This window comes from Hibiscus syriacus, unplaced genomic scaffold, assembly GCF_006381635.1.
Source record: "Hibiscus syriacus cultivar Baekdansim isolate YM2019G1 unplaced genomic scaffold, ASM638163v2 tig00003721_pilon, whole genome shotgun sequence".
Classification (NCBI taxonomy): domain Eukaryota; kingdom Viridiplantae; phylum Streptophyta; class Magnoliopsida; order Malvales; family Malvaceae; genus Hibiscus; species Hibiscus syriacus.
The window spans coordinates 3,632,728-3,658,342 of NW_024061981.1; the positions used below are offsets into that span (position 1 = coordinate 3,632,728).

The 25,615-nt window shown below is 34.1% G+C and overlaps 3 protein-coding genes across 3 annotated transcripts; 1 reads left to right on the forward strand and 2 right to left on the reverse strand.

Annotated features, from left to right (window-relative positions):
* Window positions 1-1,840: 1,840 nt before the first annotated feature.
* Window positions 1,841-2,338, forward strand: LOC120182769. The gene has a single exon (XM_039187643.1). The coding sequence runs from the start codon at window positions 1,841-1,843 to the stop codon at window positions 2,336-2,338; it is 498 nt and encodes a 165-aa protein (XP_039043574.1).
* Window positions 2,339-12,800: 10,462 nt separating this feature from the next.
* Window positions 12,801-16,110, reverse strand: LOC120182779 (histone acetyltransferase of the MYST family 1-like; the record flags this gene model as incomplete). Its single annotated transcript, XM_039187652.1, has 8 exons — window positions 12,801-13,246; window positions 13,572-13,665; window positions 14,026-14,187; window positions 14,617-14,685; window positions 15,171-15,380; window positions 15,499-15,561; window positions 15,663-15,751; window positions 15,915-16,110. Coding segments are annotated over 8 exons (885 nt in total), but the record flags the coding sequence as incomplete, so codon positions are not given.
* A 1,843-nt stretch (window positions 16,111-17,953) lies between these two features.
* On the reverse strand, window positions 17,954-22,431 carry LOC120182258. The gene is made up of 5 exons (XM_039187255.1): window positions 21,390-22,431; window positions 20,462-21,207; window positions 20,302-20,391; window positions 18,652-19,291; window positions 17,954-18,414 (listed from the first exon to the last, which is right to left on the reverse strand). Exons 1-4 carry the CDS (start codon window positions 21,499-21,501, stop codon window positions 19,007-19,009), a joined length of 1,233 nt encoding a protein of 410 aa, XP_039043186.1. The 5' UTR covers window positions 21,502-22,431; the 3' UTR covers window positions 17,954-18,414; window positions 18,652-19,006.
* Window positions 22,432-25,615: the final 3,184 nt, after the last annotated feature.

Here is a 25,615-nt window from a genome sequence, read left to right on the forward strand (position 1 = left end):
AAAATCCGATTTGATTTGATTATCCAAATTTTTATCAGACTTTATCACTTTATACCTTTTAATACAATTTCTGAATCAAAAATCTAAAACCCATGAAAATGTCATTCTTGAGGTAAACTATTTATTTACGAGACTAAAATATATAACTTTTGAAAATTACAACTTGGTCCCTAAACTTTTTTAAATTTTACACTTTGGCTACTAAACTTTTAAAATTTTATATTTTGCTCACTATCTAAAAGTTTGGGATATTACAGATACTAAAGAGGTTAGTATCGATACCATTATGATGAATTGTGCAATGAGTTTAATTTTTGGTTAAGGACTTGGGAAGAGGTTAAAGCCATCAAAATTCGTCTAATAAGCTTGTAAGTGAAAACCCCTAATGTTGTGTGATAAGTATGAGAACGTTATGAAGAAATAATATATAAGAATTATGCCTTGTATGAAACTCAGGAAATAATGAGGAAACCCGAGATACATGTATGAATGACGATCGTCTAAAGATTATGTAAGTGAAATATCCTAATATTTTGTACCAGTGTTGAGGCACTTTAGTATATTAGTGCATTATGCTAAGTCACTTCAGGTTTCAAGCTATTATCGTGATTTTATGTGCCACAAATTATACCTTGATGCTTTTGATGTGGCTTTATGATTGATGCATTTTGTTGTTGTATGATTAGTACCTGATGGCTATGTACTATAATTTTGTTCGTTTGATTATATGTGGCATAAGATGATACATAGTAGCATGGTATTGTGGTTAGAGACCAGTATATGGATACTCATGATGAGGCCTTTCGCTATGAACTAAGGGAAGCATGAGACTCGCAACATTGTAATACCTTAGATAGATGGTTTGGTAGTATTGATGACATAGTTGTATGCTTCTCCGATTATGCTTATTAGTATGCTTATGTTATAATAGAGGTATTGTGCGGCGTGGGGCTTGCGAGCTTAGCATTCGGAATTTATTTTCGTTTGCAGGTTTCAAGTTTCGTGGAGTGCAATGGGATAAAGATATCATCGGAGGAGTCTCAATGGAGTATTAGAGCACATTGATGATGGCTTAGTGAGCATGTAGATGTCATGATATGAAATGAGTCAAATTATAATATTTTAAGTATTTATTTTATTTATAGATTTTTTAAATTGGTGCCCCGATTTTGTAAATAGTTGGGGTTAATACTTTGTATACACATTTTAAAAGTGAGTATGGTCTCAAAAGAAAAAAAATGGTCAGTCACTTCGGTGATTCCATGTGATACTTGAATATTGGTATTCATGTGTTACACTAAATCCTAAACCCTAAACGTTAAACTCATAACCCTTTAATCATAAGTATTAACCCTAAATCTTAAATCTTAACCACTTAATCTGAAACCTTAAAACCTAAATATATTATTTTACTGTGAGTTAAAGAAATATTTATTTATTAGTTATAAATTTTTATTATATCTAATTTATTTATTTTTAATCTAATGGCTATAAATTAGTGTAAAACTTATTAATTTTATCTAAGTGGATCCTAAACCTATATATATATATATATATATTAGTTTGGCGTTTGTGTTATAAGTTTATCCGTTTACCCAAGTTTCTAGTAAGAAAAACATAAACTAAAGGTAAGAAGAAATAACTCACTTTTATTTCGTCCTTTTCTTTGTTCTTAATTAACAATTTTTCAACGCTAAAACAACATAAAATGTAGCATATATTTGTGACAAACTCAAATCAAATCCACTTTCACTAGAAAAAAGGAGTTGACAAACTCCACCACCCCACCCTTTAAACAACCCCCCCCCCCCCTTTCCTTCTTCTTTCCCAGTTGACAAACATGGGAAATGGATATCATCAGCATATTAATCATAAGGGAAGGGTTCTGCCATTGTTGTGCTCCAAACCTTCCATTAAAGACGTCGTTCTTCCCAAATGGCAAATCCAAAGGTCTGCTTCTTTCTCCGAAGACCCTTTGTCCCCAAAGATCAGTTGCATGGGACAAGTGAAGAGGAACAACAAGATTATAGGGTTCCCCGTTTCTCACAACAAGAACACCTGCAACAGCAGTGTCAAGTATTTCAGGCTCAAGAAGCTGTTTTCTGGTAAGAATTTGACTGCAAGTCCGGCCATGAATACTTCTACCAGTTGCACAAGGAAAAAAGGGAATTGTGGGTTAATCAACATTGAAACTATGGATCCTCCTTTGCCTGTCATAAAGAAAGGTGATATTAAGAGAGATGTATCCGACACCCTTTGGCAGAGGAGATCACGTGGGGTTGAACTGAAGAGATTGCAGCTTCAACTTGACATACATCAAGAACCAACCACTGTATAAGGTAATGATATGGTTATTTGTTTAAGACAAAAATAGATTTACAGTTTTGATGATTGTTGTTCTCCACTTGTGTAAGAGACATGTAATTATGGTGATGGTAATGAAGATGTATATGGATTGTTCATCAGATTTTGAGGGCTTTTGTTCTTTGAAAAATAATTGATAGGTCCCACCAAGCCCACCACTATTGTTATTGTTTGCCGGTTGTTATGTGGGTGACAAAGTGAACAGATAAGGGTGTCAGATCAAGGTTGTATTTTATTTTTAAGATAATTTGTCACATAAAATCAGTTGTGAAAGCATGAATGATGTTGGTCAGTGTGGTAGTGGGAGAGATAAGTGTAACCCCTATATCCGATTCATACATTACGATTAAATTTGGCGTTTTTATTAAAAAAACCTAAAATTTTATTTATTAGTAAAACAACTCCTAAACAGCATTAATTAAAAAAGTATCACACAAATTACTCATGTAGGATTACCTGGCGTTCCACATAAAATGTATAAAGACCTCGCGTTATACAATCTGAGAGATACGTCCTACGTGAATGGAATTTTCAGGTCTCATAATTTAATATTTCTATCAATAACATCGTGTTCTACATAACGCGAGATCTCCAAGAATTTAAAGCGTCTCCAAGAATTTGAAGCATCAAATTTTATTATCACGCGTTTTGAACGGACCTCGTAGTATACGTAACGCGAGGTCCAAACTATAATAATAAAAATATCAAACTATTTCATGAATTAAGTTGAATTAATCATTATATTTTTATTGTATTGTAAAGTATAAAATAAAATAACAAAAAAATCTATTGTAATAAATAGAAAATACTTATTAAAATTAAAATTCATTATGTTGTAACATCTTACAAAACAAAGTTGCTTCGTGGTTCCAAAATCAAGAATCTTAACAAGTACATAGGTTGTTCCCTGGTTGCCAAACTTGGTCGATTGAAGTACGAGGACAGTTGTTATCTCAATTTTAGTCTTTGATTAGTTATGGAAATGTAAGGTTTACGACTTCATAAAATTAAGTTTAAAAACACATTAATATCTGAACAAATAACTTCTAAATTTATTTTCTTAGAATTGACGAGATCAAGAGCTTTCACGATTCGAAGTCTTTCATCTCATAGTTTACCTAGAACAAATTAGAATAATGCCCTAGATATATATGACTTTGATATTACCTTTATAAGGTGCTCTCTTCAAACAATGCATACCGGACTCTAAATTTCTTCCACTAAAATAACCATACATATCTCCTTTATATAACGCTTCGTGATTATTACTAGTTTTGCATCTTTCTTCAAAACTTATCTCATTTTGAGTCCACGAAATGACTTAAATATTCTTCATTGAAACATTTTATAGATGTAATTATGCTTTGAGGATTCATAAAAAGTCTTGCAACTCAACAGCGTATTGACTAAATCGACAATAGAATTAGACGTGCGTGCATAAGAATTTTCGATAACACCTCTTTTGCTAATAACTCTACAATATTACTAAAAATATTTTTGCGTTATTTTGAAATATGTTGAGAAAACCCTACACATGGACCCATATTTATAACAGTCCTCACACCCTTTCTGAAGCGAGCAATCGATGGACCTCGAGTCATGTACAACACAAGATCCATTGAAAAGATATGACTTGTAATTCGAATAAAATCTAGCGTGTCAGAATGAACTCACGATCTGTAAAATGTGAGGTTGTTTTTTGTAGGATCTCGCGCCCTACAGCACACGAGGTCCATTCATTTTCATGCCATAATTCATTTGTTTATATTCATGCTCGAGGCATTTTCCCGGGTTGTAAATTGGAAATTTTGTGTAATTTATAAGATTAGCAGCATAGTATTTAAACTTATTTTTCCGTTGAGTCTAATTTCTAGCGTGTCAGAATGAACTCACGATCTGTAAAACGTGAGGTTGTTTTTTCGTAGGATCTCGCGCCTTACAGCACACGAGGTCCATTCATTTTCAGGCCACAATTCATTTGTTTATATGCATGTTCGAGGCATTTTCCCGGGTTTATATTGGAAATTTTTTGTAATTTATAAGATTAGCAGCGTAGTATTTAAACTTATTTTTCCGTTGAGTCTAATAACCGCACATACGAGACAGTATAAACGGGAAAAAATTGCATTAAAATGGTTCCAAAGCTTGGTTTGTGCATGATTAACAAGCTAAAATGGTTTGATAAACATGTTCGTGGAGTATTTTCGAGAAGTTAATCAAAACATTTGTGTAATTTTTTATCTTATAGGTGTAGTATTGCAACTTATCTTTTGATTGAAAATAATATTGATACATACAAAATATTGTAAACGGGTAAAAATCGCATTCAAAATGGTTACAAACAAAAAGAACTTGAAAATAAACGAACATATTTTGTAAATAACTTGTAGCAATGTGGCGTAAACAGCTCCAAATAATATATGAAGTTGTTGAGGCACTTATTGGTTCATATCTTAGCATAGAGAAGAAGATGATGCCACTAGAAGATGATGCCTTGTATCAAATGATACCAACACGCTAGTCAAATCAACTTTGTCCATACAAAATGATAAGTTAATGTATGTTATTTATGAAATCAACATCACAAATGAGAAAAAACATCGTTTTAGACTTGTGTTCTTGGTATCGTCGGTACAAAATGTAAGGAAAAAACTCGGTAGAAATATACCAACACGCTAGAGAAATTCAAAGAGTGTTCGCTTGATCCTAATTGATGGAATGAGAAGTTTCTCAAAAAGCCCGAGAGAAGAAGAAGATACCACTTGAATAAGATTCCTTTTATAAACGAGAAGTTTCCAAGAATGGATAAATAAGAATGATGAAGAAGGCTTCAGACAAGGTTAGGTTTGGTGGAACAAGAGGAATTTAAATAGGGAAAAATCTTGTGTCGTTCTGTAGAGATTCTTTTGGACGTGAAGTGGTAAGGAACTTGCGCCTTGCATAACGTGTTGATGGTGAGCTCTATATTGAAGTGAAGTTTAGAACAAAATAACTCATTGTGACTGTCATTAAGAACTATAATATACATCGATCAATTACCTCGCTTGTGAAAAAACAAACGCGGACATGTACATTGTTAAATGTGTTCACAACAACCAACGATGTAATTGGATGGTTCGTGTTTCACGATTGAAGACGATGAACAACATATGGAAGCTAACAAAATATGACCAACCTTATACATGCACCGTCATCAAGCTCAATCAGGATCATCGTAACTTGGATGTTCACGCGCTTTGTGATGCCTTCATTCCACTAGTTAAAGCAAATCCACGTATAAAAATTGACACTTGTATTGCTGCAATTACATCTCAATACGATAATTGACTACCATAAAGCATGTTATGGAAGGTCTCGGGCTTAACAAAAAATTGTATGGTAAATGGGAGGAATCGTAAAAAGAGTTACGACCATGACTAAAATTGATACAGAAACATATACTGAGAATGATTGTGAAACTAGAAATTGCACCGGCATACAAAAATGATCGTGTCGTCCAAGGTATGTGCCAATTCTATCAGCTATTTTGGATATTTTCGCAGTGTGTTAATGCATTCTACCATTGCAAGCCAATGGTTTAGATTAATGAAACTTGATTGTGCAGCAAATACACACAAATATCATTGTTGGTGGCTGCATAAGACGTCAATAGGAAAACCATTCCCATCGCCTTCGCAATAGTCGGAAAAAAAAAAGATATAGACTCATGGAAATTATTCCTTAAGAATTTACGAAGACATGTTCTATCACATGTTTTGCATGATAAAGTTTATTAGATATGTCTTATTTCTGATAGAGACCCATGGATCAAGTACTCAATCTAGCATATGAGACTGTCTTGGCAATCTTTCTATATTTATCACTGATATTGTTTACATTATATTGCTGCAAATTATTTGCAAAAGTTCAGGACCGAATATGAATATGTAATGGTGCTTTGAATAGGTATATCTTTCACTCTTTTAGGTTTAAGATATCTTTAAATTTATTATTTCTAATTATCTATTGTATTTTTAATAGATAGGTCACACGCATTTCGTACGTGAGGTTGAGTAGCTACTTCAATAATTGAGAGACATGAATGAACAAAGCTATACTACCTTGCTAAAATCCCAATGGAGAAATGGCTTCGATTATTTGATGTGTGTAGACGATATGGTTACATGATAACGAACTTGGTTAAAGCGATCAATTCATCACTAAATGGAGTGCGACATTTTCCTATCACTTCCGCTGTCAAAACGACATATTATCGGTTGGCAACCCTGTTTGCAACCTTAGAAAAACAAGCAGTTGTCTGGATAGCATGAGCCAAACAGTCCACCTAGAGATCCATACAAAATTGCAAACCTTTATGCATCATTCAAACGTGATGAATATGATATATCTCGTGAACAAAATAAATTATGTGTTTCAGAATATTCGAGGCCATTGGAAGCATACAACACAACACATATGTAACACCCCAATTTAGGGGTCAAATTATAAGTTTTTGAAACTTAGAGTCAGTTTTAGAATGTGTAAGAAATTTAGGGACCTAGTCCTGAATTTGCCCATTTTTGTTGGATGTTGAAAATTAAAACCCCTCCTCGAGCAATTTGGTTTTCCCTAAAAGTTTACCCCCAACTTCCTTCCCCATCGATCCTCCTTTACCAGCCAAATTCATCGTCGTCCAGCCACCTCAGCTCGACCCACCCTTACCAAAAGACTCACTGTTGAACGGTGAACAAAACCCGACCCTTATCTCGTCGTAAATCGACGTCGTTCGCCATAAAACTCGATTTGTAGCTTCGTCATTTTTAGCCTGACCATCGCATGTTTTTCATCGATTCCGGTCGATCAACCCGTTCATTCACCTCACCGCCTGCACCATTGGACTCACCGTCACTGTAGGCTCAAAACTCGATCGAAATCATCCTACCACTGTTGCTCCGTTGTCGTCACTCACCGGCCACCGTTGGAGAAGTTTGAACGTTTAAAAAGTCTATAATTCGTCATGTTTCGTCGAAAACTAACACTTGCACGAGACTCCCGGGGTGTCGATCTACAAATCAAGAAATTTTCGTCACCGTCCAATGACCGGAGCCGCCGTACGCGTCACCCCCTGCGCGTGGGCTTTGTCTGGTAGCCTGGGGAACAGGCTGACCGACTGGACTAGTCTGAACCGAGCTGACTGAGCCGAGCTGACCCGAGTTGACCGGCCGTTGACCGACCGTTGACTGTCGTTGATCAGCCGTTGACTTTTCTGGGTAAACCTATTCTGATGTTTTTCGACGTCATTGAGTTTGTTTTTTAGGTCTGTTTCGCCAAATTCGAACCCGGTAAGTTGTTTTTCACTTATTAACCACATGATTTGATTCGTTTTTCGCAATTAAGCTTCGTTTCTGATGAAATTTCTATTTTTCTGTTTTTAAGGAATTATTGGAAGTTGATTTCAAAATCGAGAGCGATCGAATGGAGATTAATTGGTCGATCGATATGGTATAAAAATCGAGGTAATACTTTACTACCTCTTTGCATGTTTTATGGAACATGTTGGTATTGGTAAATGCATTAATTAAAATGTGGTCTCATCTATGTATTTAATTAGTTCCTACACTCGATCTGAATGAGGTAAAAAGTTGGTAACTGAATAAAATTTTGATGGCTTGTACAAGATATTAGAAGTTTGATAAGGAATAATTTCAAGTTCAGATATTATTCGGAAAAGCAATTAACCCTAGGATCTCTAAATTCTATTTATCTTTGTTAACAGTTTTAATACTGAAATTACCTGGTTAAAAAATTATGAAAACACCCTTGAGAGGTAAAAATAGTCAGAGTTGACCCTGAATGAGAAAACACCCTGAGAATTCGTACCTAACCCGATAAATTACTGATTTAATTGCTAAGATCTTACTTTAGTACAGAAAATTCCTCCCGAAAATCTTTGAGTTATGAGTAAATACCTGAAGAATAATTTATCGAGGGTGTTCCTTTGTCAGAATTGTTCGAAATGACTGAAATAGATGATAATTTTGAATTAAATAATAAGATCGGATGGAAGGAAATGATTGAAATACCCTGGATCTGTAAAATGACAAAAATACCCTTATAACCTAGAATAAGCAAATGTCTTAGATTATTTAAGGAATCCAAATAAGAATGGATATTGTACCATCTCTAAGATCCATTCAGTGATGATTCTGAAGATGATCTACGGACAAGAAGTGTTGCTATTAAAGAGTGAATACCCTAAAAGGGAAACGGATTGACCGGTTGACATGCATTAGTTCTAGGAATTATTCAGCTTGAGTTAACTCGATATTCCGATAGATAGACACAAATCGTTAATGCCCTAAATCTTCGCTTCTCCCATTCAGCTCAAATCACTATGAATTCTCCAAGAACCTAATGCCTCAAAGTGCGTTATGATTTTCTTGAATAATTAAATCACTCCGATCATATATGAAAACACAAGTAACTCAGATGCAAAGGATTCTGAAAAACTTTATAAATACTTGTGCCTCCTAAAAATGTTTGAATAAATGATCCTGATAAGTCACGCTCTGAATAACCGATGATCTCATCAGATAATGAACTCTTTCAATAGTGAATCTAACTTTTGGTATTCTAAAGGTATACTGAAGATTTGTGTTTCATTTCCAATTAGATTATCAAGTACTTCCGAATAATATCTGGAACTTTCTAGTGTATTCCCTGATCATCATGGATATTTTCTCTTATTTTAAAAGTATGAATTTGTTATCTGGAATACGATATGACCTCTGATTTCTGTCTTGAACTATGATATATGTTATGATCTCTGATTTCTATTCTAATCTCTGATTCTGCTCTGATTTCTGATAACTCCATTTACATACTGAAATTATTTTATACGGGGTACTCTGGGACTTTGGTATGACTGAAGACACTGGCAGGTTCAGTCGCTGTTGGTAATTCCTTGTATAGGTTAAACACCGACTAGTAATTCCTTATGGACCTAAGGTGACTCTTGGGTGGGCTCCTGGGCCTAATTGGCCTAGTGGTAAGACCTTATGGACCCTAAGGCACTCCCTTAGGGTGGCTCATCTGCTGTGTTCATTGGGTAAGTCCTTATGGGCCTGAGGGCACTCCCCTCAGGTGGGCACCTACGCTTCGGCTAGGGTAAGACCTTATGGACCCAATATGCTCTCTTAGGTTGGTACCTACGCTCTGCGGGCCTACGGTAAGTCCTTATGGATGCAGTTCTGGGGGAACTGCATATTGGCATTCGGCTGGAGGGTTTTACTATGGTTTTTGAAAAATATGTTTAAATTGCTACTATTTTAAAAAGATCTGTACATTTTTACTGGTTTTGTGGGAATACACTAGACACCCTTTTCTGATCTCCTAAACCCAATCATTCAAAATATTTCCCCTCTGAACTAAAAGCTTATTGTCTATTACTACCTGAGATATCAGTAGGACCTCAGCTCAGCTTAAAAGTCAGTAGATGTCTGAACCAATAAGGAAACATGTTTATTTGTTATCTGCATGCTCCTCAGCATCATTTAGTAGTATTGTATTACTGAGCTTCCCAAAGCTCACTCCTTGACTCACCATTTTAGGTTAAAAGAATTGTACCAGTGCAACTATCGACATCAGTAAAGGAGTTCCACCGGCGTTGCTTGAGGTGTACGGTGCATGTGATTAGGGGCATGTAACTTGTATTTTGCTTTTATATCTGAGTCAGATATCTATTTTGTTTCTGGATATTGATAAATTTTACTTTTGTATTCATAAATCATTTTATGAGTTACATGTTTTAACAAAAAGTTTAAAATTTTCAGATATTTTTACGGTGGGTCGCTCCGGTGGCCCTAATATGACAACCCGGATCGAATCGGGTCACCCGCATCAGTCTGAGGGGGTTACAACATACGTGGTTAATGTACAAGCAAGAACATGCGATTGTGAAGTATTCCGAACATTCAAATACTCGTGTGCGCACATTATTATTACTTGTTCTTCTGTACGGATTCACTACATGCAATTCATTGATCTAGTATACTTACTTGAAACTGTATTCAATGTTTATCAATATGAGTTTCCTCCTATTGAAAATGAATGAGATCCTGATGAAGTTGATGATGAACCTACAATACAACTAGATTTTGCACTACGACGAGTAAAAAAAGGATCATTGACAATTAATGTGGATTTACTGTAACGAGGATTTGGTGGAACATTGAGAAAGAACTGGACAACTGAAACTATGCACTATCTGTAGGAATCCCTGACACATGATAACAAATGTCCTAATCAATCACGCCCTTGTATGGATTAATTGTGTTTTTTCATTATACTACATTTGTAATTAACAAAATATATTCGTTAGTTTTCAATTTCTTTTGGTTTCGAACCATTTTCAATGTGATTTTTACACCACTTAGAATGTCATGTATTTATCGATATTAGCCTCAATTGAAAGATAAGTTACAATACCACGCCTCTAATCTTATAAATAACGAAAATTTTTATATTAACTACCCGAAAATCCCTCTCAAATATATCTATCAAATCATTTTAGTTTTTTATTCATGTACAAAACATGCTTTGAAACCTTTTTCAACGAAATTTTTAACCCGCTTACAATATCTCATATGTGTTGATATTGGCATCAATTGAAAGATAAATTCCAATACTACACTCTAATCTTATAAATGACAAATTTTAGATTAACTACCCGAAAACACCCCTCGAACATGCCTATAAACACTTGTATTGTGGGTTGAAAATGCATATACCCGCGCTTTGTGTGTCATGATGTTTATTAAATACTACCCGCAATAAATTCAAATTATCATGGACCTCGCGCTTTGCATACTGAGGTCATTTATCCTAATATTAAATAAAACGTCATTAAATTTAGTTAGGTCTCGTTTGGTGTGGCTTTTTAAACACACTTTTAGTTAAAAAGCTCGTTTTGCGTAAAATCATTGTCAAATGGATAAATGATGAAAAAAATTATGGCGAAAATTGTGGTTTCAAACCAACTGCAAAAGCTAGAATTTGTAGCTTTTTCATTTTTCAACTTTACGTTTGGGAGCAAATTATAATCTTACCCTTATCGATGTATAGGCTCCACTCAACTATGTATTGATATTTTATTTAATAATTTAATATTAACATTCTTAAAAAATAATTTATTACTTAATAATTTATTTTAATTATTTAAAAGTAAATAAAATTCATGATTTAAATATTGAAATGTTAAAAAAAAATTATTATAAAATATATTTTTATTATAATTATATTTATATTTATATTTATATTTTTATATTTTTATGATAGTTTAACAAATTTATTTTAATTTGTAAGCACTAATCTATTTTTTTAAATATTTTTTGTCAAAACAAATATTTAAATTATCATTTCGTAATAACTTTTTACCCACGTGTTAAAAGTATTAATAATATATTTTTTTAATAAATATTAATAAAAATATTATTTAAAGTTATCTTAAAACATATTTTATATTTTTATTATAATTTAAGTAATATATTTTAAAAATAGTAGTATTAATAAGAGTAAATATAGTTTAAATTCTATATTTTTAATTTATAACATAATTTTTATAATAAACATTTTATCTTTTCAAACTCACTTTATAATAATAATCTCAAACAATTAAATTTTAAATTATACTTCTAAACAATATTTTTAAAAGTTATTTTCTACCACACTTAAAATAGTCAATTTTTAAAAACCGTATCATACTAGCCCTTAATATTACGAGTTATCCAAAATTTAATTCAAAAAAAATAAAAATAAAATTAAAGATAAAGATAAATGGTCAATTACATTAGAAAATAATTTATTAGGTAGAATTTAGGTGATAAGGTATTCATTGCCAAATACTAATATAATTTTAAATTTTCCATTTTAGTTTTCTCATTTCTTGAAGGCTTCCCGTGACAAGAAGCACCATCTCCAATTCTGAACATATATCTGTAAACCATGTCGATGGATGACGTTGGTTCGACGAAAGAAAGGTTTGAAATTAAAACCTTGATTCATCTTCACTACTGCAATTTACACAACCCTCCTAAACTTTCTCTCATAGATTCATCTTCACTGCTATTTACACCACCCTCAACTCTCTCTCATAGATTCATCTTCACTGCTATTTACACCACCCTCAACTCTCTCTCATCCTCAACAATGCTAGCTCTATCATTGACTGCGGTTTACTATTGCATCAAAGCTTCGATTAAAGCCAAAAAGAAAATTAATGACGTTGGGAGAATCAAGAAGTGATTCGTTGAATCTGAACAAGCGTTGACGGAGAAAGTACAAATGAAGTAGTGTTTTAATCCATAAACAAAACCATCTATTGATTCATCAAATCCAGACTTAATTTTTAACGGCTTTAGGAGAATGAGGAAACTCTGATCGGGGTTGAGGATGGACAAATTTTAGGCATCTAAAGCAAAAAAGAAGAAAAAAACAATATAATTTGGTTACTTATTTTCAATCAAGTCTATTGTAACTCGCCATGCAAGTGAGAAGGGAGATGCTCTTCTAAGTTTCTGAGTTTCGAATCTCATAATCTAAGATTTCTGTTTTATATATAAACACAATAAAACCCTAGTGAACAGCTGCTAAGTAGACAAAGTGTAATTCAAACCTGTTACTTTAGGAGGCAGCAGCAGCATTAACTCTGTTCTTTATAGGGTGTCTAGATCAATTTGCTGACATCAACCTCAAGACCACCATGGCCAGCAGCTTTCAGATGGCGATCCAACACCTTGGGGTCTGCACATATAACATGCTGACCTTTCCTATACTGAATCAGTTCTAGACTCTGCAGTGTCGTCAATATATCCTCTGCCTTTATAGCTGTCATGTCGCTCAGCTTCTGCACATAAATAGTATTTAGCACACCACAATGCAGTGAAATTTTGTACGAGCATGAATCAGAATTCTAAGAGAAATTGTATACTTGATACATACAGCTATTTGCAAACAGGTCAATAACAAACAAGAGGCAGCATCAAACCTAACAATTCAGGCATGCTCCTTATTCAAGATTATGCAACCAGTACATAGCAATGATACATTCTCATTCAATGCTGAAATCAATCATCATCATCTCCCTCTCTCAAATGTATAAATGTCATATTCTGATCCATTAATAAAATAAGCCCCCAAAAAATTAAATATGGGGAGGGCAGAGAGCTTACAGAAGGCAATCAAAAACTTTCCATAGCCTTTCCGTTGATATGGAGGAAGGGTAAGGATGCATGCCAAATTATATGATTCCTCAGAATGCTTTCCCTGCATGATCAGTCATAAACTGCTAACTAAGATGATTGTTTGTGTTGGGAAGCACAGTATAAAACAAAGGGAAAGTAAGGATGAAAAGACAAAAAAAATGATTGGCAACTACAGAGAGTTTTACCAGATGCTACGGAATGTATAAGCAAATGAAAGTCCCAAAATACACACAAATAAACAACAAATTCTACCACTTGAAAGCCTCTAATTTGAGGCTACAAAGGCAAGAATCATTACATCCACTCAATGTCATGTTCAATAAATTGCAATTATGAAATATAAGAATGGTCACAAATATATAGACATTTGTTACAAACCCACACGACATCAAACCACAACAAAAATGCACTCAAAGATTACCTTGGAAAAGTATCCAACCATATGGCAACCTCGGTCATCACATTCACACAATACATAGAACAGAAACAAGTCCACATCATAATAAAGGGTCTTTTGGTCGAGGATTAACTTTGCCAAATAACAAAGATTCTGCCCATAAACTTTGTTCTTTTTTCCATCAACCTGTCTCAAAATATTTGAGAAAAAGAACATGAATATTAACAACAATTAAATATCTGCAACATCCTAAAACATGTAATTATGTAACGGGAATATACAGAATGAGCAGAAATAAAAGAAAAAAGAAGTGGTGAAAACTGACAAGTATTTCTACACTTATAAGTCATAAGGGAGAAAAAAACACTACTCAAGGCAGAAACTACTTTTCAAAATTAAGCATTCATTGAGATAAATTATTGATTTCATGATTTTTTTATTCATATACAATCGAATTGAAAAATTGAATTTCAAAAGCTGCACTTTAAAACAATGGGTAGAATTGAAAAAACCCAGAATCATATAGATTTACTTAATTTGCACCAAGAAAAACCGTTTCCTTCTTTTTGAGTTACCACAGAAAGTAGCATCAGTGAAGACTCTTCGACAGCATACCTCAAACATTGAAAGCGTACCACTTCTATATATTTCGTCACCAGGGGGATGCTTGAGATCACACTTTCTCTACACATTAGGTATAAAACCAGAGTTAATATATTTCAGCCCTGTTGTGTCATAAGGCAGTTGCACATTGACAACAACATTTTCTTTTCGATGGAGCAACATCCAACATCTATTACACACTCCATCTATCCTTGACATAATAAAGAGTGAAAAGGACTCATAATATAAACACAAGGATACATAAAACTTTCTATATAAACAATTACCCAGCAGAGATGTGCAGTTGAAGACATTACTACAAGAAATCAAGAGAAAAAGATTTTGGCACCATATCTTGATCATTAAAAACAATATAGAGGAACTGGTACATAGAGAACAAAAAGCTTTCTATATATGCAATTGCAATGCAGAGTGCTAAGCTGCATTGTACTAAGTGCATATAAAGCTAGAAAGGGACTGATACAAGGAAGACAATTAGATTTCTGAAAGTATTTCAACACAAAGTATTGTAGTAAAAATGTTTGCCATACTAAGGGAACTCTCACCATATGCCTTTGAAGTTGCTCTTTGCGCTTCATGAAGTTGAGGCAGAACTCACAGAAGTACAACTTCAACGAATCATTATACTCTTGGGGAAAGGGGGAGATGTACCACGTCTCAATTTCATATCTTCCAAGTTCTATGGTTGCTATATTTTTAACTTTTGTGAATTCCTCAAGCTCACGCAAGCTAGCAGCATCTAACTCCTCATGGCCCTATTAGAAAACAACAGAGCAGATTATTACAGGTTTACAGAATTTCACAAAAGCAACCGCATTTAGAACAATTTAAATGGACTTCCTATCACCGATTGAAAGTTTTACATTGACTTACTACTTCTACACGTGTCTCGTCAATCTTGCGTTTCTGGTGTTGCGTCATTTTTAAGCTTGTGACCTGAAAACCTCATTGGCAAGTTTCTTCAATTGAATACACCCTCAAAGATAAAATGCGAGGAAAATGAAATACTACGATTTGTATTGGAAACAGATGTTTACCTTATCTTCAACCTTTTCATCAACAACAGTTTCGACAGAATCAAGATCAAGGTGATCAAGCTTCACCCATTCATCAAGCCTCCTGTTAACTAAAATTCAAATATTGCTAATGTTGTCGTGACAAAAAACTATATATATAATTTCAACACTTCTTACACAACAATTCTAAAACTTCAATTCAAATTAAAAAAAAAACTAAGAAAATGGAATTTAATTAAAAACCCTAAATCTTAGGGATATTAGAGATCTTACACTCAGTGTAATGAACGTAATATTCGTAGTCATTGGACTCAGCGTAGTCCATCTTACGGCGTTTGATGACCTTAACGGGATGATATTCGCCATCTGTCCAACGGCACAACACGCGAGTACCCACCTCCAGCGCGAGCACGCTCGATCTCCTCTTCTTCGTTGCCTCAGGTCGTGCTCCGTTTAAGGAGGGAGAAGGTTAGTGGTCGCCGTCGACAGGTGCCGTTCTCTGTAATTGACGGCGAGTCTATGGAACCCATCTGGTGGTGACTGATGACGGTTTCAAAATTCCAATGGGCTGGATAGAAATAACGATCAGAAAAAATGAAAGATGATTAATTATGTTTTCGGCTATGGCCCATGCATATATGCTTCATTTAATTTTATCATTCGATTTTAATATCACTTTTTTTTTGTTTACTCCCTCATTAATTATAATATGATTGAAAATACTAAAATGATATTATTTTGAAAATATCAGATTTACATTAAAATAATATGATTTTATTATTAAAAAATAACATCATTTTTAAAAAATTAAAAATTTACATTAAAAATGACTGTTTAAAAAAATGTATTAAAATAATATCTATTTAGATCCTCATTAGTCTTCATTTTTTTTTTGTTTTACCCAAATTTTGACCATTCACCAAATCTGATCACCATCAATAGTGTTCAACAACGGCTAATGAGTCTCAAAATTTATTTTTTCCTTGTAAACACTAATCTTAGTAGTAGAAGCATAATGAGGATCAGGACTATCAATTGCGCTCGGTCCTAGAAAAGAGGAAATAGCGAGCTACAACAAGATGTGATCATTGGCTAATGCATGGGCTAACACCAGCCGTCCCTTATAAGAAGGATGTTCCATTCAAATGGATAACCATAGCCAACGAAGTTATTCTGAGACCATTAGGCTCAATGTCCCTGCTACAATGAACATCCAAAATGTACTTACCTCAATGAGACACAACATGACTGTAAATGAGACGAGACAGATCTTGAACTATTCAAATTCGACCTAATAAACATTCGACTTGAATGAACTTAACTCGAGCCTGACTCTCTTAATGAGCCAAAAACGAACTACTTGATACTCAACTCAAAAAGTCCGTGTGCAACTCGAAAAAGTTAATATATTAAAATTTTATTTTTTAAAAAATTAAAATAATAACATTTACATGTTCATTTTTGTAAAATACAATATAATGTTTTCATGCACTTTCGCTTTAAGTTTGAGTTTGAATTTGAGTTTCAATCAAGTTAACATTTTTCAAGCTTCAATTCATGATTTCGAATTTGAGTCGAATTTGAAAATTTTGAGCTCGCGAACTTTAGAGTCTCATTTTAAAGTTTTCAAGTCAAGTCAAGCTCAACAATAATCAAACTCGACTCATTTACAGCCCTAGTCTACCCAGATTAAGGTCACAACCTCACTCCCACAAATGCTCTCAGAGCCTCCATCTGCCGGTGCTTTTGGAAGCAATATAGACCATACAATTGCTTCCATTCTGGTTCAACAGGATGCACCCCTTACTATCAATATGTGCCCTTACTTCACCTACTCATCGGACCCTTATCATATTTCCACCGACTATGCCATGTACACTTCCAGTGCACCGGTAGTGGTCGAGGAAGCTCACAATATTTCAACCTCTTTGACGCAATGATAGAGCTTTCAAATCCGCATTTGAAATGGTCAACTTAGGGAACATAAAACTCACTGTAACAGAGGCATGATGGTGGATGGCCAAAAATGATCCATACACGTGTTGAATGCTCGAACTTATAACATGAACTTGTTGAATCATGTTACGTGGAATGGGTCACCAAGAAGGCCTGACTATAATGCCCTCATTTTTCTTTAAGATGTTCAACGAAAACTTGTCTAAATATTCATATAGTTTCAAGTAGAAACTATGTCTAAATAAGATACTAGATTGTATAGAGCATGACACCAAGAGTCCACAGGATAGAACCAAAGTCCTTAATGGCTGCCTTGCACATTTCCTTAACACGTAAATAATGAATGGAACTTTTTGATTTCCTTCTTTCATTCTGTAAAACTGACCAAAATCACCAATAAGCTATTTCTTGTAAAAGAGGAAAGAAAGAAATATCTCCTAAAGATGCAAATTTCTAGCATCTCCCGACTGCAATCAATATAGCCCCCCTCAAGCCTAAAAGATTCTGTGTTATAGACGGGTAAGAGGAATTATTGCACTATTTGCAAAATGCACCATCAAACCAAACCACCACCCCAACTCATCAGTTTTCTTTCAATCAAAAAAGAAGGGGGGAAAATAATCATCTGCCATAAAATAAAAAAAGAAGAAAAAAGAAATTTGGATTTACTATGTAAGGACAAAGAAAGTCAAGCTTTGGATCCAGAGTCAGAGGAGCTCAGTTCAGAAGCAGCTCCATCCAAATTAGTTGCAAAAGATTGAGCCAGCTTTGGTTGCATGCCACGACACAGATTCAGAGACGGCCTCAGTTTCATGCACTACAAAACCAAATGAGTACACAATAATCAAATTGCACAAAAACATTTTGTATATTTTGTAAAATTATTTACTGCTCTAAGACAATGAGAGATACAGAGTAAACAAGTACATATTCTAAATACTAATTATACTAAGGCATGGGTCATAGAATAACTTCAATGAAAAATTATTGAGTAAATGTGTTCCATCAGCAATGGGAAAGTACAGACAGAATGAGAAAGAAAAATGTATCTTACCTCCTGATAAAAAGCATTGATCTCCTCTTCTGTAAGGCCTTCATCTTCACCAGAGTTTTCTTCCCAGCCAAGAGAACGAAGAAATGCAGCCTCTTCCTCATCTGGATGAATCATAGAAGCAGAGCCCATATTCTTTTCACCATCATCATCAGCAAAACTTTGAGCCTCTTGACAGGCATCACCGTTGCTAGTTGCAGCAGTACCATTTTTATTAACATGGGCAGTCGAAGAGTCAGTAACTATTTCCTTCGTAACTTCAGATTTCTCTGAGGTAGAAGATGATATATGAAGGTGTGAATCTGAGTGACTCGCAGAAGTCTTTGCTGAGGTCTTCTTCTTCAGCAGATTAAAAAAGTCATTTCGGCTCTGGGTTTGAGACAGAGAGGGTCTCTTTTCCACAGTGAACCCAGCTACTAACATCTTTTTGAGTAGGGGATGAGACACCATTCTCCCATCCTGGTTTGAGAACCAAAAGTTTCCCAGGTGTTTTCGGCATATCAGACTTGACATATCCACCATGAGGAGATTGATTTCCATGATGAATCAAAGAAGGTTGCTGCTGCCCACTCTTCACAGCTATATTTATCTCACTTGTTCTGACAGCTGGTTTGCCATTAGATTTATCCACTGAATTGAGAACCTGGGGCAAAAAGTTAGGCAGTTATTACCTAGAAGAATTTTGAAAATACTAAATAAATAATTATTTTATCCATGCAGTAGACAGGATACAAACAGAACAGAGCAACATTCAGTACACTTCATGATATGACAAGAAGCTTGCTAACTTCAGTTAATCTTGGCATTTGAAGAGCTCTTGAAATGAACAAGGACAATTATAATTCCATCTGAAGTCTATACAAGGAAACTCACATGAAGAGGAGTTTTTCCCAAAACAGATTATGAGGGGAATTTTGGGAATAATCAGGTATAAGTGAGATTATAAACACGTGTTTTATTTTTCAATAAATTCAAACTAAGTATCTATTAAATAGCATTTAGTACATTATTTAATCAAGTAATAAGCTTGGTTTAGTGGCAAAACTCATGCCATTCCACAGCAATTGCCCAGGTTCGATTCCCCTTCCAAGGCATTCTCCTTTTAAGGGTTCCTTTAAACAAACACCAATCAAAGAGTGACACGTGTCACTCTCTGATTGGTCATAAATAATTAAATATAAATAATATTAATCATAATAATTATTTATTTTATTTTTAAAAATTCTGACGTGGCATTGACACGTCATCATGAGCTCTGACATGGACACGCCACATCGGCATCCACGTCCATGTGTATATGCTTGGTCAGCATCAGGCGTTGATCGTCAGTTAACTGACGATTTCCATCCACCGAGGGTGATATTTTACCCAAAATTAAACGTTAAGTGGACGAATGTGTCAAAAATATGATAAGGGTATATTTGACACTATTGTCAAACGTTAGGGTTATTTTGTTGCATTAAGCCTATTATTATCACCAATTGTAGCTTTAAGAAATTCAAATCACTATGGAACTTACTAATTCAACTAATAATTGTATCAGTTAAAACAAGAAATGGATAGTACACTTGATAAAAGTGTAACTTGAAACCCATATCAAAGGCTGGGGGTGGGGGAGAGAAGAACAAAAAGGGTGGGGAGGGGGTTTCTTACCGAACCCTTGGGCATTGAAGGTGTCAGTGGTATTAGTTGCTTTGATTGCTTAATAGTCAGTTCCTCACGCCTCTGAATCTTGATAAATAACTGTATGAAACAAACATTTCTAATTAGATCACAAATTGATGTATGAAGAACTTAGTCACTGATCAGTTACCTGCGGAGAAGTATGGGACTGTGAAGGAGCTTGTGCTAGTGCTTCAGCCATATTAAGACCTGATGAGCCAGTTAGAGTCGGAGAACATGATGTGGAAACAGTTAGGGGGATAGTCAAGGAACCTGTGTTACTACTTCCAACCACACTAGGGGCTTCTGCCAAAGCTGAGGTCCATCCATCTTGACTAATCAATGCTGAACTACCGATGGGAAAATTCTGAGAAGCTGAGCTCAAACCAGGAGAAGAGACTCTAGTTATCTCAGGTACCACTTTCCTATCCTCAGTTCCAAGTGAGGGAAAATCCCTCTCAAACACAGTCTTATGGATGCTACTTCCAACAGAAACTCCAGAAAGCAGATCATTGTCATTGTTATGGTTACTGTTAATACCATCTGTACCATCCACCCCAACCCTTCTAGGCAGAGGCTCACCCTGCTTCCTAAGGAACTTAGAATTTGAACGGTGCAATGTTTCCATCTCAACCCTACCAGCTAAGAGACTTTCTAAAGGTTTAGAAGCAGCAAGGTCCCAATGGTCCCCAAAATTCAACCTCTCGTTATCCCTATCTCGAACCTTATTGCGGTGATTCCTACTAAAGCTATTGTATGCATGCTTTGTAGAACCATTACTAGAACTACTCCGTGAATTCAACGAAGATGTCCACTCCAAAAATGTTGAACGATGGGAATCAAAATCACTTACATTCCTAGAGTTTCTATGTCTCACATGATGCCCTGAAGAAAAATCTAACATAGCAAGAAACATATAGTTACTACATATTCCTGAAATGATATGCAAACGCAATGGGTATAAAAAGTGGGCATATAGAAGGTGCGTCTAACAATATACAAATTGAGCAGTAACATTGTAATTAAGTATAAATGAAAAGCGAAGTGCAATAGGTATTTAAAAGTGGGTGAAACTGTACCTGAGTGGGAAGAAGAAGAAGAAGCAAAGTTGTGGGCTGAATTGCCACCACCAGTAACAGTGCTATTACTTCTCAGCCATTCTGGAACAAAAGTTTGTTCTCTACTTTCCATGAGGGATATTGAATATGATCATCATAAACTAAAAAAGAAAAAGGGAAAAAACACTTCTTCAAACCCTAACCCAGCAAAGTGATTCTCTTCCTACACAAACTCCCAAACTCTCCCTGGTCGTTTAAACCAGAAAAATCAGGGTCGATGAATATAACTGGTCATTCACCAAATGGGGAAGGGGTTGTTTGATCAAACGAAAAAGAATCCTAACACAAGTGCGAGGCGTATCAACGAAAACAATGGCAATGGCAATGTCAATGTCAATTAGGAGGCTATATAATTAACTCTCTCTGTCTCCCACTCTTCCATCTTTTATTAAAAGATGGATTTGCAGATTACTAATTCTGCAATCTCAAATTAACAACTTGGGAAAAACAAAGTAAAAAAGAACTTTCCAACATTACTAAAAGCCCAAATGCCAGTTAACTTTAGGAAAACAACATTGAATAACAATAAATTAAAGATATAATTAAAAACCCTAGATGAAATTTTGATTATAAATTCCCAAGTGCTAGGAATTGAACCCAAAGGGGAAACGATAAGAATTGGGAAATTCTAACAAAATTAAAAGAGGGAAGATGAAAGAGAATGAAGACTATAACCAACCGCCGCTACGATTCCAAGCTATCGCCTGAAAACGTAACCGTGTTATAAAAATAACCGTCTCCCAATCCAAACTACGCGTTTTGTTTCAGGCGAAAAAAGGAATAATTAATACAAAAAAAGCACAAGACAGAAAACGAGTGAGAAAGTTTCAGTGAAAGAAAGGGGAAAACACCACGAGAGTGAAAGCCAGATATAAATGAAGGAAGAAAATAAAATTTCGTAAAGGAAAAAAATTAATAGAATATGGATTTTAGGGTTTTGCCGGAAGTCTGTTTAGTAACAGAGAAGAGAAAGCTTTTAAATTCTCTATTTCTTCTGTTGAGTCTGTAGAACAAAAGTTAAGAAACCTATGCTACGAATAACAGCCCTTCGATTCAATCAAATTTAATATTATTTAAGCAAGTTTTAAATTTAAATCTTTACATATTATAAAAAAAAATTAGCTAAAAAACTCAATCAAATTAAGTATATGTCCAAGATAAATTCTAATTAATCAAAATAAAATTTATCCATTAAAATTAAGTTTACGCCAAGATCGATACTAATTAACCTAGACAAAGTTTTGAAAATCAGATGGATAATAATAAAAAAGAACATCCCTAGTTGTCAACAAATAAATAAAAAAATATATTTTTGTTTTAAATAATCAAAAGTAGCTTTTATAAATAAAAAATAATTTATTTAATATTGTAAAAGTAGAAATTTTATTTATACTGATATCTAGCTTTTTCTCTTGGTTATGAATAGATGACTGTTTTTAGGGGATTTTTTTGGCCCATTAGCTCATGCGGCTAAATTATTTGGTAATACAAATTTATTTTACAATCTATGATAAATATTATAATACAACATAAATTAGTCACGTCGACGTGATAAATTTGATTAAAAAATATTTTTCAATAGTCTTTAGTTAATTGATTTCACGTCGGTTAATATTATAATATATTTTTAAAGACTCGTCACCTTGACGTGATGAGTCCGTAAAAAATAATTTATTTTTTATATTTTGTAAATAATTTAAAAAATAAAAAAAAATAAACTCGTCACGTCGAGGTGACGAGTTACCCTGAAATTTAAAAATAAAATAGATTTTGGATAGCATACAGTTTTTGAATTTTAAAAAATTCAACTCTCGTGACGAGTTTCGTCGAATTCAATTTTAAAAAATAATTTTAATTTTTTTTAATACATACAAAATAATAATAAAAGTTTTTACAAACTAAGACAATGCATAATAAAATTTATTTATATTTTTCGTAATTCTTGACGATGTCAAGGAGTGGTCGAATGATAATGGCGCGAGGCTCATTAGTACGTCGTGGTCGTCCACCTTAATCATCTTCATCTTCGGTTGTTTGTTGAACAAGAGGTGTACTGAACATCAATCCACTTAAAATCCACCTTCGAAATACAGTGATTGACTACTTAAGGTATTTGATTCAATCATTGTCGTCATTGACTCGACTTGGCTACCGAAATCATTACCTTGTTGACCATATATAATATGATCACATTCACTCTCACCCGCATGTTCTGTCGAAGATCTTGAGTGCTTTGCATTCATCCCATGAACCTCCAACCCAAATCGGTTGACTCTCCATTGAAGCATGGTATGGAAGATAAAAACTAAAACTGGTTTGAGATGCAAAATACTCGGTAAAAGCAGAAGACAAAGATGTCAATGATGATGATTTCTTTCCCTTTGCGAACTTGGCCTTCATTTGTTCTCATTGTTCCCTCTCTTCCGGTGTTGTTAAATATAGTTTCTCGTTTGTTTCATAATTTCGAAGGAAGGGAGAAATGTCGAAATCAAGTTCAGTAGCTATAATTTCAAGACACATAGGAAACACTAAGTTGGTAAGCGATATCTTCCAATGTAATCGTTGCTTCACCACTCATAAAATGGAAAATATGTGTCTCATGCCTGCAATGTTCAATCATAGTCAAAATCAATATCGGTTTTACCTTAAAACCACACAGAAATATGGTTTGGATACAACCCGGATTGTTGTAGATAAATAATAATTCGCTGATGCAGATTTCTTAGTATCATTCCTCATTGGCGAATACCTCGTTCTTCTTCCGAACCCAGTTCGATCGAAGAAATATAGACAATATCAAGGCGTATCATTTCTTCTTTGGTAAACATTTTTCAGGAATTCTTTAAAAAAATATGATTTTTTCTCAATTTTTCTTAACAATACATGATGAAAATCCAAACCCCTTATTTATAACCCTAAATCCAACAGCTATAAACGACTATATTTTTCAAAAATCCCATCAAACATGTCACCTCGAGGTGACGAGTTTCTCCTTGACAGTTGCAAATGCTCATTGAACAATGGCTATAAACGATTAGTTTTTTTAAAATCAAGAGAAACTCATCAATTCCACGTGATGAGTTTCCTAGTTTTTTTAAAAAAATTTAAAATAATTACTAAATTTTTAAAAATAAAAAATTTACTTTCTAAAGGACTTGTCACGTCAATGTGACGCGTTCCTATAAATATATTATAATATTAGCCCATATGGGACCCACTACCTATGACCATTTTAAAATATTTTTCAGCCAAACTCATCATGTCGACGTGACAAGTTTGCCCCGTACTGTAGCATTTGTCGTATTTTGCAAAATAATTTCTTTGTTTCCTTATTAGGCCAAATAATTTTGGTGCATGGGGTGTTGGGCCAAAAAGACTTTTAAGTGTGCTTAATGAGTTGAGCAGTTCAAACTCAACTCGGTGAAAACTCGATAAAGGTTCACTTAGATTGACTCGAGCTCGACTCGAGACTTTAACGAGCTAAATCGAGCAAAGTACAACTCAACTTGATAAGTTCGCAAGCAATTCGCTAATTTTTTTTAAACTTTTTAGGGAAAATTCTAAGGAACGACATACTAATATAAGGCTAAAAATGGCGTAATCAAAATTTTGAAAAGGAACTTAACAAAATAGGTTTAGCACTACTGGAAATGTTGAATTAAGTTTAATATATTAAGTTGCAAGTATTTGAAAATAATTTAAAATGACTTAACCTGGTAACTTATGTTGCCAGTAAGTATCAATACTTTTTTAAAGAATATCAATATTTTTCGAGATTTATTACATTTCATATCGTAACCTAATATTCAGATAGTAACTAACTTATTTTTTCGTTGTGTGATAAGTCAACATCAGCTTAAAATCTGATAACATTCTAAGGCGCAACCTAAAATGTTAATTATATTAATAACATTAACAGTTTTTAACTTATTTTATGATGGTTAGAAGTGTAACATTTTAAATTTCAACTAATATTATTATATTAACGTATAACTTTTCTGGTTTCTAGATTGAACTTTTTGTTTTGTAAATAGATTATATCAATACTTTTTCCTCAAGTATCGATATTTTTTAATTTTTAAAAAAAAAAGGAAAAAGAGAAAGCTTTAAAGTATCAAACTTTTCCACATATTTCGATACATAGGGAAAATGTCGAGTATTTATAAATAACATAACCAATTTAAGGA

Excerpts from the sequence above, each read along its gene's own strand:
- LOC120182769 (XM_039187643.1), top strand. The coding sequence starts at position 1,841 with ATGGGAAATGGATATCATCAGCATATTAATCATAAGGGAAGGGTTCTG.
- LOC120182258 (XM_039187255.1), bottom strand. The coding sequence starts at position 21,501 with ATGGAAAGTAGAGAACAAACTTTTGTTCCAGAATGGCTGAGAAGTAAT. Across the intron at positions 21,208-21,389 it reads TTCTTCTTCTTCCCACTCAG|ATTTTTCTTCAGGGCATCAT; the intron begins GTACAGTTTCAC and ends TTGCTATGTTAG. Across the intron at positions 20,392-20,461 it reads AGTCCCATACTTCTCCGCAG|TTATTTATCAAGATTCAGAG; the intron begins GTAACTGATCAG and ends TGTTTCATACAG.